Source organism: Cataglyphis hispanica, chromosome 20 (genome assembly GCF_021464435.1).
Source record: "Cataglyphis hispanica isolate Lineage 1 chromosome 20, ULB_Chis1_1.0, whole genome shotgun sequence".
In the NCBI taxonomy this organism is placed as follows: Eukaryota; Metazoa; Arthropoda; class Insecta; order Hymenoptera; family Formicidae; genus Cataglyphis; species Cataglyphis hispanica.
In genome coordinates this window covers 1,486,065-1,505,575 of record NC_065973.1, presented here as the reverse complement: position 1 = coordinate 1,505,575, position 19,511 = coordinate 1,486,065, and the positions used below count along the sequence as shown (strand labels likewise).

General features: G+C 38.3%; 1 protein-coding gene across 7 annotated transcripts in view; it reads left to right on the top strand.

Annotated features, from left to right (window-relative positions):
* LOC126856885 (uncharacterized) overlaps positions 1-19,511 on the top strand; it is a 312,768-nt gene that overhangs the window by 275,940 nt on the left and 17,317 nt on the right. For 6 of the 7 annotated variants that reach the window (XR_007688422.1, XM_050605855.1, XM_050605854.1 and 3 more), the window contains 3 exons: positions 1,703-1,891; positions 12,510-12,603; positions 16,767-16,964. Coding sequence is in view for 6 of the 7 variants with exons in the window: in XM_050605855.1 (XP_050461812.1) it covers positions 1,703-1,891; positions 12,510-12,603; positions 16,767-16,964 (481 nt within the window). In the remaining variant the exon portion in view is untranslated. The remainder of the gene's footprint in view (positions 1-1,702; positions 1,892-12,509; positions 12,604-16,766; positions 16,965-19,511) is intronic. The other variant, XM_050605856.1, reaches the window with a different exon arrangement.

Sequence of the window (19,511 nt, the reverse complement as noted above, 5' to 3'; positions counted from 1 at the left end):
AAGAACGCGTGCGGCGCGTCTTATCGTCGGTCGGTTCGAGTTCGTTTAAATCACGCGCGAACATAAAATATGGCGCAAATCGTAGATAAGAATAATTGAAGAATTTTTTTTCTGAAAGAACTTAATATTATTCTATACACAGTTTTCTCTCTCCACGTTTCCAATCGATGTTATGCTCAACTGCATTCATGCAAAATGTTATTTCTTGAAAATTAATTTTTCGCGGAGATAATGTAATATCGTATTACACATAACATAATCAGTCTTATCTGCATTGTAAAATAATTAATCAGAATACTGAGAATAATATAAAATTAAGCAACAAAATTTAGAATAAAATAATTCAAGAGAATAAATCATGAATGCGAGCGAGAAAACGTGAACCGCTGTTGTGATAATTTGCAAAATGCTGAATTAACAAAAAATTGCAAAATGTTGAAAGCCACAGATAAGTAAGGTCGCAGATCCATCCGATGTATGATTTTTAATAAAGCAAATTGTTTGCCCCCTTGAATGCTCAACTGTCCGTTCGATGTTTGCGAGCGATATTCGATTTCACGAGAGGCTAGCAAATATCTTCTCGCGTATTTGGATACATGCATTTCTCCGCTATCATGTTACCCGGCATCCATCGTGGCTCGAATATCGTAATTAAATGTCACGCGTTCAACATTTTAAAGCTGCCAAATGACCCTTTGCCCTTTGTTCATTTTTTACGATTATAAATTATCTTTTCAATTTTGTAGAACTGAAAGAAATTAACTCTTTTCATTAAAAAAATTATATATTTGTGTATTAAAATAATTATAACTGAAAAAATCCTCAGTATAAATGGTTCAATTAAATTTGAAATGTAATAATGCATTACACAACTCTTACATGACCTGGATAATGAGTTATTATCTCGTTATTATATTTCTATACTAATTATGCCATGTTATGTTAATCATAATATTTACATAAAATAATATAATTGATAAAGGCATTATTATGTGTGTATGCAGATTGATATATAACGATGATTGTTTTATTAAATACAATTTTCTTGTCTAGTAATTTTACCCGATACGTATTCTGCCAGTTCTTCGACTCGTTCAATAACCGTGGATCACAGTAATTTTAGACTTGACGTTTACTTGGCAGAAACTGTCTATCAGATAATTTTGATGAGAGCATTATTCGAGAGCTAATTCATTATACAGTATTAACCTATTGAAGCGAATTTACTGGGTACTTAAATGATGAGAAAGCTTTATCTTTCGTCACCAAATGTAATCTCCTGTCATTTCAATTGACAAATTCCAAAACTAATTCAATTTCCCAATAATTAATGCATTTATTGTCATCTACATTAATGCCCTACATTAATGCAATCACGATTGAAAAGTTTTATCTACGATTACCGTCACTAAGTGAACAATGCGATTATTAATTTTACTAAAACACATTTTAAAATATTGACGAAGAAAATGAAAAAAAAAAAAAAAAAAAACAGAAAGAAAAGAAAAAATCTTTTTTTTCTTTATTATATATATTTAATTTTAGAAAATGCAATTTTTATATAACGCATTGTTGAATTTTGAACAATTTCGTTGACTTATTGTATTTTGGATTCAACATTTAATTCGATTGAGAATTTTATCATACATGCTGATTTTGATAGAAAAGAAATTTAATTTTGAAATCTTTATATATTATCTAGGTAAAAGTTATGCTGAGGGTATCGTCTGGAGATGGAGGCAGCTTCTTCAATGCGGATAAGCGGAAGAAACAAGTTACCTTAGTGGATCCAGCATCCGGGCAATCTTCATCGGCAGAAGATCGACGGCCTACTGTAGCGGCGCCGAAGATGTTCGCGTTCGACGCTATCTTTACCGAGGAAGACTCCCAGGTATATAATTATAAATACAGAGAAATATATGTATATGTGTGTATTTATATATATTAAATATGATTATTTAATAAATATAATATCAAAGATTCAAAATAATATTAGATATATCAAAAATAATTTGTTTTAACAGAAGATCTTCTGAAAATTGCAAGACGAATAAAAAAGATTTGCAAAAATATGACTTAGATGCAACATTACTTTATAAAATATTTATCAAGTTGCAATGTTAGCTAGTATAATTTTCAAGTTTTTCATTCCATGTGCTTCATCCAGAACGCATGGAAATTTATCTCTCGCGAAAGATATCTTAAATATTGCATTTGGATTAAGTCGACAGCAAACGGGACTTAATTTCTGCTATTCAGATTGACTTAATGTTTTAAATTTCAAATGGCACTCGAGCGCGGCGTAGCGAACAAAACGGCACTTATAACGAGCGTATTTAAGGTCGCTCGATAGTTGGGAAAAACGCGTGCATAAAAGAGAGAGAGAGAGAGAAAGAGGAAGAGACAGAGATCTCGAGCCAATGACGTCTTCGGCCAGCTGTTTCTGGAGTAGAAACAGCCCTCAATGAAGGGTGGTTGCTACTTCGTACTTGAAGGCGCTCTTCTTTGCTCATTCGATGTTCTCACCCCGGAAAATCTTTCCACCCCTTCTCATCGATTGATTCCTGAAGGGCCACTAGCCGGTTCCATTCTTCGAGATTCATGAAAAGAAGAGCTTGGGCCAAAGAAAAGACTCGAAAAAGTTTACGAAGAATAAAAGAAACATAGAGGATCAAAATGGAGAAAAAGAACTGAGAGAGAAAGAAGAGGAGAGTACCTAGTACGTGCTCCGACGAGATCTTACGTCCGTAGTGGAAACGTAAGAGGCGTCCCTGCCGGGCGCATAACTAAACTAATTTCCCGACCTCTAAACTCCACCTCCAACAGGAAAATCCATCCCTCCGGGCGAATGTTGCTCTTTACCTGTGACTTTCCCAAGCTTTGCTACCAAGCAAAGCAAGCCCTGCCGACAGCATCCTCGGGACAGTTTATCGCGTTACCATGTAGGCGGAATATTTTTCTACATTCTTTTTTATCTCGCAAAATTCGACAATCTTATATAAAATACATTCCTCTTTTTTCATCAACAAGATTTTTGTAATTTCATAAAATACTTTTCTAAGTAAGAGTTGATGTGATTTAAAATATGTTTATATACACGTGAGAGTAAATATATATTTTTATATGAATAAATTAATAACACAATACTAAAACAATTTCACTGCATAAATAAATTTTTAACTGATCATCCCTGGATTAACTCGCTAATCGTTATCAGTGGTGCTGAAAATTATTATCGAGGCTTTCTCTGAATGTCAACGATCCCGATGAATTGTATTATGCAACCTTGATGGATGACACCGGTGGAGCAAATATCACTAGAGATCGTAAGCCACGCCGCAGCATGATGTTACATATTGAGATATTTCGATGTTCCTGAGGGACATTATTGAGCGTCTGATTCAAATGAGCCCGGAGCTACTGGATATTCCAGAATCCCTCTTCGCTCTGACAGCGCATATATATATATATATATCTAGTTCTCTCTATCTCTTCATTCCTCTAGCCATATACCTTAATCCAGAGAGACTATCCCACCTAATACACTTTTCCTTCTTCTCTTTTTCGTCTATTCCTTTCTCCCTCTCTCTTTCTCTTTCGCCGGCAATGTTTAGAAGGACCATAGAAACCAATCGATTGATTCGATCAAATGTTCGTCGGCCACGGCGATTGTCATTGAAGGACACAATAGGCCATTTCTCCTCCCCTCTGCCCTGACTCTTTTTTCTTTTCTCTCCCTTCGCGATCCATCGAACCGACTGTGGACCAGCTGGGCTTCTGGGGGTGAGCTCCATGGGATGAAAGAGCCGAATTCGAAAGAGCGAGTCCCGGCGTCCAGCACGACTTTTCGTCCTTTCCGATTGGCCGTCAAACACACTCTCGCTTGAATATTTGAAAGACTACTGGGGCCGGCCGCCATTCTAACGGGCAACCTACAATCGTTCATCATCAAACCAAGCAATCTCTTTGACGTTTTTGTAGAATCGCGAGAATCGATGGCGCCGATCTCCGCCCTTCGTAAATCCCGTTATCCATATCAGACTTTACCAATGGACGATTGCGATCGTAACAATGAATTTTTCTTATTGACGCCAAGTGGACGTAACCGCAACGATAACTATTACAATAAAAGAGAATCGAAATGAAATCTGCAATGTATATTAATTTTCTTGCCCAATTATTTCAATACGACAGAGAATTATAATTTTAGCTTCTTGTAACATAATAAAAAAAAAAGTTTAAAAATATAAAAGGGATTTTAGACGCTATTTTTCTACTGACAAATGAAATAATTCTGATAGCAGATAAATATTTATTGACAGTGTCCACTCATTGATGACGATAATTTTAGCGGTGACATAATCCGCTTGATACGCTATATTTACATCGACCGGTATCTGCATAAATACACCCTGTAGACATGTGATGTACATATATATATTTGAGCTCCAAGTTAACAAGGATATCTGCCGGCTAAAGAAAATACAATCGCGATAATCGAAATTGCAGTTGCACTTCTGTTTGCAAAGAGCAAAGAAGCGACAAGCGCAATTTCTATTGTTAACATTTCAACCAGTCAAACAGAGTCCGTAATGATGGCGTAAATTTTATTGGTGGATTATTTGATAAAGTGCAGTAAAACTTTGATAAAGTCAGATTGATTTAAATTGATTTAAAAAAGTCGTTACGGGTCTACTACTTTCAACGGAAGGAAAGTATAGGAAATACGCGAGTGAGAAACTGATGTCGACAAACGTATATCAGATAATCAAGTTTATCTCTTCGAGCAAGAAATAATAGGAAGATACAGAAGGAAGAAGCGACTCAATCCTTTTGAGGACCGTTCTCGAGTGCGCAATTTGTGCGAAACTTTCTTTTCGCGTATTCGATCACGCGGCTAGCGGGTATAGTGTAACGTACAATTTATCGAAAATATACGGCGAAACAGGAAACTCGAAAAACAGCCTTCGCGTTTCCACGGCGTAAGGGATATTATATTTTTCAAAGCAAGTTTGCAAAACAAATTTTTTTTAAATGTACATGTTTGGACACGCTTTTTTCGGTAATCTAATAAAGCAATTTCAGCTAACATTTAAGATTTGTAGTGTTCAAATTTATTTTCATTTTTATAAATTTCAATATGATACACTGTACTTGCTACTTCAATCAAACTTCTTAATATTTAATTTAATTGAAGTAAATACCTATTTATTAATAATGTAAAATTAAATGATTATTAAAAGAATATACGATTAACAAATGTTAAAGGCTTTATTATATTCTAAGCATTTTTTTAAAATATCAAGAAAAAATTTAAACATTAGCAACTTGAATTTGTGTATGCAATAGGATACTTAAGAAAGGACAGACTTTTACTAAGATAAGCAAGGACATATATATTAAAATGGAGAAATTGAGCCTACCACTCGAGTGTTAACAATGAGCTGCCAATAAGCAGGCCCCCCGCGCAAACGAAACCCGGTCGCGAATCAATCGACATCCATCTCAATTATGCGCGTCATACGCGCAAACAGCCACGCATTCGGCGCGCACATATGCAGCCGTGTGCGTGCTTTACTGACAATTCCAAGCCGGCCGGAGACCCAGACCAGGACAATGCATCCCGACCAGAATAATTCACCGCGGCCATTATAGGCCGCGGCAGGACAAGGGCTTTATTATTGACTTACGACTAATAGTCACGCTGTGGATTACGCACGCGTATGTGCATATGCGAGTCCGTGTGTGTACGCAGCACACACAGTCGATGTGTGTGCACGTCACCGATCTATTGCTCATTTGTCGGGGTATGCTGATTGAACGAGCCGACCTATGAGCCCGCGATATCTTGCTTCCTGACTCCCGTGGGAATCTCGATTGCCCCGCGAAAATTGACGATTGCGTGTCGAATCTTTCTCTCTCTCTCTTAAATTTTTGCAACTTCTTAGAATCGGAGAAATAAATTAATCTAACGCGAATTTATTTTCTGCTTTGTAAATAAATTACAAAAACACTCATTCTACTCGCAACTGAAAACGTCCTGCGTAAATACATCAATTAAAATTTCTTTCTCATTGTTAAAATTATTTTTATTAATGTGATCTTTATAATAATAATTAAATTGATCGGTTGTTGCTAAAATGCATTTCTCACGGAGATATCGACGAATAAACATGATCGGCCTGAGGCCGTCACTGTCGTTCTCGAGCAAATGCATGGTAATCTATAAACCAATCATACGGCCCCGTGGCCAAGGTATCCTACCCTCAGTTGCGTCTGCGCTCCTTGCCTCTTGGCCCATTCTGTCCGGCCAGATATCCGTCGTATCCTCTTGAATGATGTATTTCCATATTACAGCGGGATTAATTTACGCTGCAGCGCGACCGGGTGTTAAGCAAAGCTGATGAAGTTTGACAGGTGTCAGTTGAATGGCAGCAAAGATGAGCGAGTAGTCATTGCAGTTCGTTGCACCTCACTATCTCATCTACAGATATTTGCTCTATGACAGACTATGATTTACTTTTGTCCTTGCGGAATAAACTTGGTTATGACGTGGACCGAATATAATTATAACGATGTGTGAAATTGAGATTTGAGATGCAACAACGAAACACAATATATCTTTCGCACGAGATGCATTTTTTCAATCTGATATTTTAATCGGTTTACTTCGATCTCTTTGATTTTGATAATTAAAAATCACAAATACGATTAAAATATATAAAGAAGATACAGTAAGTAGTACATTACAACAAAAATAATAGACTTAATAAATTGTCAGATAACAATTTTCGGAGCAATGCAATAAGTGGACCGATTTTTCGCGCAATCGAATCAAGATAGGATAGATCAAAAAAAAAAAAAAAGAAAAAAATTTAGATTTGACGGATAGAGAGAGATGCGAAGTTTCATAGTCTCACATTTTCGATTTTGCATCATTCAGGCAGGCACTGGGATTTCGCGAATGCTTTTTTGATCCGGCAAGCCACACCCGCCCGCGCAGGGGTTAGAGGGCGACGATGAGGGCAGGGGGCGAAATTCGGTAAATCGGGGGATAACGCCAGGAGAAGGGAAAAGGGGAGGAGGGTGCAGCACTCGTTCGCTCCCCAGGCCACCAATGACGCCAATCTCCCGTGTAAATCGCGATATATTTCACGACATCGCGCGGCGGAAGGGCGCTCGTGCGCGAGCCAGGGTTCTGTCACCCTTTCTCACCCTCTGTTCACCTCCCCTCCCTCCTCCTGGTCCGTTTCTCTCCAACACTGCAGCCCACCATTCTGCGGATCTGTCGGAGGTGGATGAAAAGTTTTCCGAGTTGTTATCCCTGGAGTTATCGCGCCACGCGTCGACGACGAGTCGAAAACTCCACGATGTAAATGCGATCACTATTCGTTCTGCGGACCGGATTTCGCTTATTTGCCACAACCGGGTCTTCTTCGAATTTATCGATCATCGTTTCGCAAACTTCTGTGGAAATTCATCAACATCGAGGAAATTTTCATGCACGTGCGACTCACTCAGCATAAATTTTAATCTCTTACCGCAGCACTGCAAAATTGAATAATTTTATTACGTGTTGTCTCATTTTACCAAATCAAATGCAGTTTGGTTTCATTACAAACTAAAGTTCATTTGATTTCATATCGTAATTATTTGTTCGCAGTTAATAATCACTGTATCATTGATCATTAAACCATTATTCGACTAACAAATACGTAGAGTTATCGCAAAGTTAACTTAGTGTTTATATCTCGGTTGCCGGCGGAAATAATTTATAAACGAATGAGTTAAAATGAATCACGGTATGTCGAGCGAAAAGCACGTGTATCGCGATGCAATTTTTGGAATTACCGGCTCGTAAATTCCGACGAGAGTATTTCCTGTGCGTGAGAGTGTGTTTCGCACATTCTGCGCGTCTCCCTTTCTACCGTACCTCGCCTACGATTACTAACCGCTCGTGTCTCGTCGCACGTATACGAGGGCGAAAAGCATCCCTTCAGGGCTGTTTGTTTTTGATACGGTTTTCATCGAATAGCGTCGTTGCGATAGATGTTTGACGCTACCTGCGTCTGCATGCAGATCCGACTACGTCTTGCTTATAAAAAAAATGTGCTATTGTTTCGCATATCCTTGCTAACGAAACTCACGAGTGTTGTAATAATTTCTTCTTTTTATTTTACATAGATTTGTCTCTAAATTTATTTCTATAATTTTAAAGAGAAATTTTTTGATTAATTTCATTAAACTGCTATCCTTGATGAAGTATTACAAAAAGATTATAGCCTGCGCACGCGAGAAAGAACCCACCGTGATTGTCAAAAATCGACATACGTGATTGGTGCGATTGTTAAAAATCCGATGACGCTGACAATGGATGATCTAGCAGTGCCGTGATAAAAATGCTGATCGCGTCTTTTTTTTCCCCCATTGATAGCAAAATTTCTGTTCAGCACGTTTTTCCCATTTTAACGTTCATGATCGCACCGAAGGAGAAGATTACGTGACTCGCGTTTGTTATTACGTGAATTGAACGGTTCGCACAAACAAGCGATGATATAATTACCTGCTACTCGAAAAAAGCGCCCTTGCTTAATAGCGTATATATTTAATTTTCATCGAACGAGTAGTAAAAAAACATTTCGCACTGAATATTAAAGTAGTAATTAAATAAAATCACATATGCGAGAGGGGAAAGAACGCGGAGGCTTGTAAGCAACATAAAAAAAATTCAAGTTTAATATAATTCACGCATTTTACCTGCGTAAGTAAATATTGATCCTAAGATGTTATTGTGCTTTCTCGGCATTGTATGTCTTAACGAGGTTTCGTTGTCTTTCGCCGCGCCTTGTTTCTATAGTTATATTAATATTGATACATCAGCAGCATCGCATGGAAATTTGCATAAGAACATCATCATAGTGCATAAACGCGTCGACCAATGAAACGCCCGACGTAAGCCGCTGTATTGTACTGCGAAGCTTATACCGGGAGCCTCATTGGTCGGAGACGCTTTATAAGCTATGCTCTTATGTAAATTTGCTTGCAATAGGCTTTAGTTTACGCTTTTACGAATGTATAAATGGCAATTGTCTTGAAAAAATATTCGGATGAAGGAGGCAACGTTTCTTGTCAACCTGATTTATTTTTTCTCTTTCTCTTTATTTTTTTCTCAAATTGAATTGTTCTGTTGTAACTTCTATTTTATCTCGATGTAAAAAGAGAGAATACATTAACTAAAAATATTTAAAAAATTAAAATTATTAAAATTACTTAAAAAAATGTAGATGTCTTTTAGAGAAAAGTAATTTTAACTTTTGCTAAAAATGATTTCTGTAGAATTAACTACTGTATAAACGTCGAGAAATAATTTCAAGTGAAAGATCTTGGTATTGTATATCCTTTTATCATTGATAAAAGTGTTTGTTTCGCAAAGACATTGGAAGACGGAACCGTGAAAGTGTCGATGCTTGTAAGTCGACGAATGTCCAAGGCGATGTCACCTTGATTCGCTCCGAGACATTGCCGTCGAGACATCTGGAAAACTTGCGAATTAAGAGATTCGTCGGCGACGCGAACGAAGGGGAGATCATTCGATTATTTCCAGCCATTAAGAGAACCCCTCCTCGTTCGGTCCCACTCCAACGTCACGAGGGTGAAACGTTTCTCGTAGCTTCTTTCCGAACTTTCGACATGAGTTTTACATTTCGCGTCTGGAGAAGGATGAAGAGGCATCGGAATGACGGTAAGGGAAAACGAGAGGCGTAGATGGCGAAATCGAAAGCGGGGAGAGCGACCCACGCCGTCGTGGACTCTTCTTCGCAAGCGGAAGGTGCTTTTGCGAGGGCACATTCAACCCTCCGTACGATTGGTATTCCGGTCCGGTGCACCAATATTGCGTTACCGAAACGCGCCGCGCAAACCGAATTTAAACGACTGCGAGCGTGGCGATACGATGCCGCTTGTAAGTCACACCGCGGTGCGTGTCTTTTAATTTACATCACCCCGCTCGAAATAAACATCTCGAGATGAGCGCGATTGAGACGTCACGTCCGCGTCCACCGATTCCTCTCAATTGGCAAGGACTGCCGGAATTATAAAAAGCTCTTGATGAGCAACGGAGGAAAAATTATTTTTCGCGGGAGCTATTAATTACCTATAAATTAAAACATAATCTATTATAAATAGTACTATCGACGAGATAAATTTTTTTTATCGAATGACGTTATCTCAACTTTCATTTTACTCTTCATAAATAACGCACAGAAAAGAAATAAATTGAAAAAAAATATATATTCCACGACAACCTACACAAAGGTCCAGCCAAGAAATTAAATAATTTTCATCCAGTTCTATTTACGGTTACTCTCCGCATATTAATTCTGCGAATTTCGATTATCAAAAGAACATCAAAGCGGAAGTGAATTGCTATTGTTACTCATTTTTAACCGGCGGAAATCCGAGCGAGAGAGTTAAACAGCATTACGTGCGGGTGTCTGGCCCGGGGGGGCGGACATCACAGAAAGGGTGGTCTCGCCGGTGAAAATTTTCAAAGGCTCGACATCGATGGGCTCTCGCTCGCCGCGCATCAGAAGCGTGGAAGAACCCTTTCCGCAATTTCTCCGGTCGCACGGGCGCGGAATCAAGTGTTTGAGATTATGATGGTGGCTCCGGTCACGTATTTCATTAACCGTCATGCCGACAGTTCGGGGAGTTCAAGGGCGAGATTTCTGTGCGACGAAGGGTGCAGGTATATCTACAAAATGTATTTGCTTTACGTTACATCCCTCGGGATGATCCCGTTATAATTATGAATGTCGTTGTTGTTGTCGTATCGGACATATTGTCGTCAATTCCGGTATTGGTTTCGCATCAATTCATCGTTTAAGCGAAAACGTTTCTTCTCATGTTTGGATATCTTTTATTTATCAATTGAATACTTTATACATTAAATCAACACTTGAGACAAAAAGAATTAATAAATCTAGAAAATAAAAAGGATTATATATATATATATCGCGATTAATTAAAATAATTAATTTTATATAATAAAAATTAGTTCTTTTTTTATTATGTCAATGTTTTGCAAAAGTCAAAATAAATATGACGTCTCATAGATAAATGTGATTAGCGGAGTTTCATTTAATTGGCGTACAATCACTCGTGTATAAATTAACGAGCAATTCCCTTTCAGATAATAAATTCTTTTATCAGGATGCGGCGAAAGAAATGTTTCTCTGTGCGCGAATCAAGAAGTCAATGTAAATCTGCGGCGGTATCGGCAGACTCGTTTGCGGCTACACGCTGTGCCGCCCCTTTGAAACGAGCAGCGACAGATTGGTATTACCATATTGGGAAAGGGACTAGACTCCTTATTTCCCTATCTTTTTGCCGCCGCGGGAAAGAAAAAAAAAGAGAGAGAGAAAGTGGAAAGAGTGATCGGCTCCTCTTTCTCTTTCTCTTTAGGCATCTATCTCTTCTTACTTCGATTCTCCATTTCGATCGTCTTTCCGGTACGACTCTCCGTCCCCTTTTCTGCGACCCCCGATACACTACCCCTTGCCCTCGCGCTTTTTTTTTCACGAGATTCTCGCATCCCTTTTTCCATCTCGGGCTCATCCGATTCTCGTCCACGAAGATTTCAATCTTGTTTGGTCGAGGCATCGACACGTCCTCATCTTCCTCTCGATTTTCTCCGCAAACTGCGAGAAATCCCCTTTTCTCTCATAACATACATTTTTCCATCTCTTTCGTCCTTTTAGTTTTCGCTCGTTGAGCGGAGTGAAAAAGGACAGTCGACTTAGATTATGCATTCTATTATACATCAGACTTAGCATTGAAGATTTTCGGCAAGTTTTGCAAGAAATGCGCAATGCACCTTGAATAAACGATCCTTCGATCTTCGCGCTGTCATCTTGCCTTATTCATACGCGAAATTTCGATATCAAATCAGCGAACGATCGTCATGATTCAAGGACCGTGTCTTTTTTAAAGAATGATTTTGCTCGAGCTGGACTCGAGCGTTGTTTCGCGGCCTTCATAAAGGAAAAGTCTTTTCCAGTCTATGAATACATTAGGAGCAAACAAAGGGCCGCCATATATATATATAATCCCGCGACCCTTTTCCCTCTTTACTCCCTTCACTCCTATTTCTCCTCACTTTTCACTCCGGAGATGTTACACGCGTTTATTAAACCCGGCCCGCTTTCTTAAGCACTTTACGAGAGCCCGAACGAGCTCTTCCTCTCGCTGTCCTGCGGAGGCTTGACGTTTCGCCCCTTTCCATTCTCTCTCGTCGCGGTATTATTGTGAGGCAGACGCAATTAAAATCGCGTCCATAAGCGTCCATACAGCTGCCCTAAAGCTGTATCGAGGTAAAAAAAAACGAGATTTAATAATTATCGGAACAAATTTAGCATGTCTATCGCGCAAAGAAAATTAAAAAAATATTGTAATCAATATTTAATAATTGCGATCGTAAAATATGTATTAATATATGTGTTTCTTTTCAGACTGAGATCTGTTCCAGCGCTCTTACGGACGTAATTCACGCGGTCATCAATGGAACGGATGGTTGTCTATTTTGTTTTGGACACGCTGGCTTAGGTAAGTTAAGAAACTCTTTTATCATGATACTATATAATATTTTTTTCTTTACCGATAGATTTTTTTATAGATGGACTTTTATTATTTGTATAAGGTGGTTCATATTGGTTCGCATATTCTCTTTGAGTCGAGAAATAAATTATTCTAGAATATCGATGATATATACATATGTATATTCTCTCTGGAGAGAAATGTCGCGAGAATTTTTTTTCTTTATTCCTTATTCTTTATTTATTTAGGCGTTCTCTTCCTTCTGTTCGTTTCTTCTCGTTCTGCTGCTGCGAGAAACGCGTCGATAGAAGCGGAGAGTTGTTTTACATTTTAAGTAGTGATATCGAGTTTGCATGCAAATGCACGATTATGCGTGGAAAGTACACAGAAGGGAGGATGTTCTTTGGGTGGTAATGTCGGTACGGAAAAGAGTGAGAAAAGGGAAGAAAGTAGGGACAAGAGGAGCGACAATGAGAAACAGTGAGGTGAGACCGGAAGGAATGGCGATAATGTATGCCACTGGGACACACTCTCACCCATCTTTCCAATTTTAATACATCACAATCTAAGAGAAACCCCAAAAAAATAATCCATCGGTGAATCTTTTTCTTTTTATTAGATCGTGATCGCACATAAAGAATGTTCATTAAAATATTTTTGATATTGACATAACTGGAATAAAGTTTTGATAAAACGCGATAGACTGTCTACTCTCTCACAGTCGGTATCAGAACCAATTAAACTTTATGAAATTATATTTCGTGGAATAATATTTCCGCACCGAGTTTCTATACATAAGTTTCTGTACTTATCTCCCGCTGAAGGATTTTTTTATATTTGATAGACAAGCACGTAAAAGCTTATAAATATTCAGATAAATAAGATAATATAGTAATTAAACACGGAAAGAGATTGCATTTTTACAAAAGTTGAATTGTTCCTCTCTCTCACATATAAATTGCTATATTATTAGGTATGGTTATATAAAATATGAAATCGTGTTCTTTATAATTACCTCTAAAGTCACGTAAATAAAACGTCTATGTCCGTGGAGAAACCACAATTATGAAATTGATTTCAGAATAAAGTAAACTTATAGTTTTTTTTTTCTTTTAAACGCGCTGACTTTTATCGCCAGCTTCTATCGTTCCTGATACGGTTCGATACTGATATGGTTTCATAATTCATGGCGCCTTGAGAAATCGTCGGCCTTCAATATCGAAGTTCGCGCAATCGAGCGGGATTTCTTACGGCGCACGAAAAAGGAATCGATAAAGTCAAAAATAAAAGGAAGCGCGTCGGAGAGATAAGAGAGCCCAACGACCGTAGACAAAGAACCGCACAAAAAGAAGCCAAACGAATTCACGTAGTGTCTTCCGTCTCTCTTCCTAAAATACTCCAGGCAAGTCCGCGAGCAAACTGCTTTTGATCATCTCTACGCGAGCATTTCTCTCTTCTCGCTGCTTCAGCTCCTCGTTCTCTCTTTTTTTTTTTCATCCCTCCTACATTCCGATTTTCTCTTAACTCCTTACGCCATCATCCTCCGAGACGAAAAAGAAGACGAGAAAGAGGGACCGACCGCAGTTATATAGAATAGTGAAGGGATAAGAAAAGCAGGATGCAAACTAAGGGAAAGGCCAGATTTGCATAAATCTGCGAGAAAAGAAAGGAAAAAAATACGCACGAGAGATAGAGGCAATTCAACAAGGCCGGCGATATTTAAAATAGTGTTCAGATTATGCTGTTTTTTAATTCGCATATGTCGGTGCAGCTAACTGCATCTCCATATGCGCGTCTGTCATTCGTGGTCTGAAAAATTGCATGCGGAGAAACTACGAAGGAAGAAGGACTACAGAGGATAAGCGAGAGAAAGAAGGGTGAAAAATGAGAGAAAGAGAGGAAGGGAAAGAGGAAGGGAAGGAGGCAGAGAGATTTGCGCTCTCAAAGCAACGGGACTTGTTTCTTGCGAAAGGACAGAGGGCGAGTAGAGAGCTGTGGCGCATATAGATATAGCGACGACAATGGGCCCGTTTGTACTTTGTAGCGCGTTCCTAATTACCCCCGCGCGACGGACACCTCGTCGAACCCTTTGAGATCGCGGAAGGACCGTGAAAGTGGATTATGCAACAACGAGGGGAAGAAGCACGCGTGCTTGATGCACCGAGACTTCCCTCTCGTCCCTTTTTCAAAAACGCCGCTTGACAATGATAACCTTAGTAAGCGATTCAGTCAAAGGAACCACGCGCTTCTCTCTCGGTTCTGGTCTACATAACCGCGGAAGGGTTTATTCAGTTTTTGCTAATTTTGTATATATAAATTTGTAATAGCGGTATGAGAAGCAACATACATACAATATGTAGAACAATATGTACAACAATATATGTATATATCAAATTTATTTTTTTTTTTTTAATATATAACTAATATATAATTAATATATAATTAATTATGCGGAGAATATCGGGGATCATAACATGAAGCGAAATGGAGATAATTCCTCATGCAAATGCAAGTTTAAAATGTAGAAAATATTTTCATACAGATTTCGTTTTCGAGAAAATCACTTTCTCATTTCCAGAAAAAAATATACTATGAAAAACAATGCGAAAATTACAATAAACACGTTTTATCATAATAAATCTGACCTTGATATTTTTCTCATATAACAAGCTTCTCGCGTGGAATTTTAATTATCACTCTCATTCGTTTCAAAAGTATCCCTACGGGAAAGCATCGTACCGGTCGTCTGAGAATGCAGCCGCTATCGTTCCGTTTTTCTGCCTCATCGTCAGTGGCCCCGCGAATCTCGCGGCGGCATAGCGCGAATTCTTGCGGAATTTTTGCGGTTCGACTGTTCGAATCTTTCCGACGAAGCGCGAATTCTCCGAAGCGGAATCAGCTATTGAGAAAAGTTCTCGAGATGCGGTCCCTTACCGATAAGATGGCTCGACCCTCTCTTTCGCCGTGCTTCTAATTAAATAACAACATAATTCACCGTCCTACATTAAGACAATTAAATAACGTTTAAGATTCAACGGCGGCTGCTGCTTTTCCATTATTTCACCGTTGCCGACCAAGGCCTCCCTTCGCCTGGATCTTACGCCTTTCGCTTCAACCTCTCGTCCTTCTATATCGCAATCCCCTTTCCCATAAGTCGTCTCGGACTATTTTATGATTTTAATAAGAGTTCTTTTATTTCTCTGTCAATAGAAGAGCGTTTGAGCTCGGTTTTCAATTTCGCCGAAAGTTTCGCAAAATATGCATCGTTATCGCAATTCGTGCTAAAACCACCATTAAATATATATAACCGGACGATTTTTCCGCAAATTATATTTCGTTATTGTTGATAATCAATTAATTTTCATATTTATTTTGCGCCGTTTAACCGAGAAGGAAAACAATCGATCGATAGTTTTATCGTTCGTCTATTTCCGCGTAATCCTCGATTGTCATTCTAGCCGTTACATTGTCGTTCACTAAATAGTAAACAAATTAAGCGGCTCGCTCGGACCCGACCGCAAATCTGGCATCGCAATTATTGCACCCATCCGGCTCGCACATCAGCCATGTACATAAACGGGATTTTCCAACTCGTCCATGTGAATTGATTCGTCGCGACACGCGAGGGGGAAAATCGCGATTATGCCAATCAACAATGAAGCTTGTCCATCTACCGGTTGCACAAGCGGCACCGGTTACGGGCGTTAATACGATCCCCGCGGCAATAAATCCGTCAGTCTGGCAAGAATCATTCAAAATATTAACTTTAACCCGTCATCGCGCGTTTCTCTCGACAAAAAAAGCGAGTGTCCAATTGTTATCTTTAAATATTTTATCTCGATAGTTTTTAATTAAAAATCATATTGAATATAAATATAGAAGAAAATATTCAAAAATATTATATATATAAATTTGAAAAATATTTAAATCGTACACGAGTTTCATAGAATAAACAGTATAAATGGACAGTGTAAACTGTGTGTAAACTAGTTATAATTAATTCAAATATAGTAGTGAATAATTTTCATCTACGCCATTTGCATTTACATTGCAAGCTTAAACGCTGAACATTTATGCTCTCTATGATGTAATCCCGTGTTTACATTGCCCGTAATCAGCAAGCATTTTCTCGCAATGTTTAAATACAAGTAATTTTCTCTGCTCTTGTTCAGGCAAGTCTCACACTATGTTGGGAACTCCGGAAGCTGGTCATACGCTGGGCGCAATTCCTTGCGCCATTGCGTGGCTCTTCCGCGGAATTTCTGAACAACGACAGAGAACCGGCGCTAGATTTAGCGTTAGGGTCAGCTGCGTAGAATTGACCACCGGTCAGCAACAACTGAGAGACCTGCTTGCAGCGCACGCGAACGGTAAGTAATCTTCCAATTAGTCGCGAAGTATCCTCGCGTGAAAGAGAACAAACTTTTTGTTCACATTTCTTCCTCCATTCCTTCCTAATTAATGTTATCCACTTTTAGCTCCAATCTACTACAAATGGCATATATATATATATATATATATATGTATATATATATATATATTTGCTAGAACTCAATTATACGAATACTTGCTTTTAATTCTCGAAAGAGAATAAGAAATTCCTATCACGACTTATACAAAATTACCAGGAAATAAATGAATTAAATTTTTATCGACCAATTCTTAATTTAACAGGAAACTAGACATATATGAAATTATAAAAGCACTAAAAACCAACGAAAAATAACATTACTCAATAAACATACGCGCCTCGTATATTAATATTGTTAATGGATTTTTTATCTGATTAAGTCGCACTTTGACTTCTAATCGAAGAAATTTGCCTTAATTTGTTTAAGTCTATCCTTTTTTTTTTAAGAGAGAAGATGGGAGATACAAGAGTCTCTTTCACAGACAGAATCTAATCTGCCTTAACATTCAGAAGCGCGGAACTATCTCGAGCGTTTTCGCTTTCTCATGGAAGGAGGGTTCGGCATTTCCCGCAATTAATTCGATGTTTCGAACAATGCGGCCAGATATAATTGTTTAGATTAATTAATGCTAGGCGAATTGTGTGTAGTCGCTATCGACGCTGTATTATATCCGTTGTATAATATAGCGCGATAACTCCACAGATTTTCAGATCATGGTTCCTAATCGCATCTAAGCTCACGATGATTCTCACGTAATCAGGATTAATACGCGCCGCGACGAATACAATTATAGATTAATACATTTGTAGTGGGTGTTGAAATGTTGAAGGAAAATTCCGATTGCATGTACACATAAACATTGAAAATTTTCATGTAAATTAATACATTAAAAAATATTACGAATATCGTATAAGATTGCATAAATTTTATTTTTTATTTTACGATATTTTTTGAAATACAAGGTCTGAGATGATGATAGACAACAAATATTCCTTTATCTCGTTCTCTAGAGGATCGTAAGGAGAATGGCAAAGAACATCCCCACGAAAATACGATCATTTTATGACTATGATCGAGTTTAAAGACAAAGCACGGCCGGACCGGAGCCACGTCGCGTATGGAATTCTCCACAGAAATTGCAATAGCTCGCACGTTCCATTTGCCTGATACGCACACTCCTTCCGACTTGATCTCCGACGTCTTCGAAACGACGACAACCGGTCGTGCGATTGATGCTCGAAAGCATATATACGGAATGTCGAAATTGTCTTCTTTCGATCGATAATGATGCGCGGAGAATTCCGCGGTAATATTTGCGAAGTAGAAATGAGACTCGGTATTGGCTGCAATTTGATTTCGTCTTCACGGCCAAGTGGAGGACTTGGTCCGTAAAATTGAGAAACAGGATTATTTCCTCCATCTATTTCATGTTGACCGCTATCCCCCTTCCCTTTTAACAACTTCCTCTCTATTACTTTTGTTATCTGTTTCTTTTTATGTCATCTCGAGGAATCATCAAGGACTCGCTGGACTAATAAAGACTCGTTTCTTTGGAGGGTGGATTGCTTTAGTGCACTTGCGGGAATGATCGTCAAGAACATTGTCCTGAAAATGAATGGGAGTGTCTGCTCTAGTATATTCTCCTTCTTCCTCCAGAAATGAGATATATAAATTTGCGTAATATTTCTCTGATGTCGGACGTCACACGAGTTATGATCTAATTTAATGAACTGAACATATGATTCAAATAAATGTTTGTAATCGGATAAAAATTCTCTTTCACTCTCTTTATAAATATTAATATATTCTCTATGTGTCTATGACTTAAATTTTTACAGATTTTGAAACTGTAAATTCGTCACATAGTTTCGAACATGTACGCTAAAATCTAATTTTCTGCCACGTCACGAGACACTCCTGGGAATTTTGCATTCACGGAAATTAAGACGTTTATTAGTATAACCGAATTTTCCTTGAGTATGTGCAATGCACGGCATTTCGCGTAAAACTCACATTGAACGAGTCATTTGAATGTTGGCTTAACGACCGCGCCAAGCAGCTTTCCGCTTTCTCCTAGGAGCTACGGACTAATTAAAATGCGATGGAATTAATTTTCCAGCTTATTAAATAATTAACTCGTGTCTATAGAGAACTATCTTGACTTCGTAAATCTAGCTTTCCCCCTTCGCCCATCTTTTGCTTTCCTTCTCTCTTTCTTCCTTCGCATCTTATTTCAACCTCAAAGCTCAATGGCGTAACGAATTTTTGAAAGATCTACTAGCAAAAAAGTACAGGATCTCTAATTATGCATCTCTGATAAGAAATTAATTTGCTCTTCAATTTCTCGAGCTTCGTAATCATTTTAAATAATAATATGATAATGTACATAAAAAATAGAATGAAAAATACATGCAGATAACCAGGTTTAATCTTTTACTCTTTTCTTCTACGCATATTTTTATTTTTATTTCATCTCTATCTTTATCCTGTCCGTCTGACCTTTTC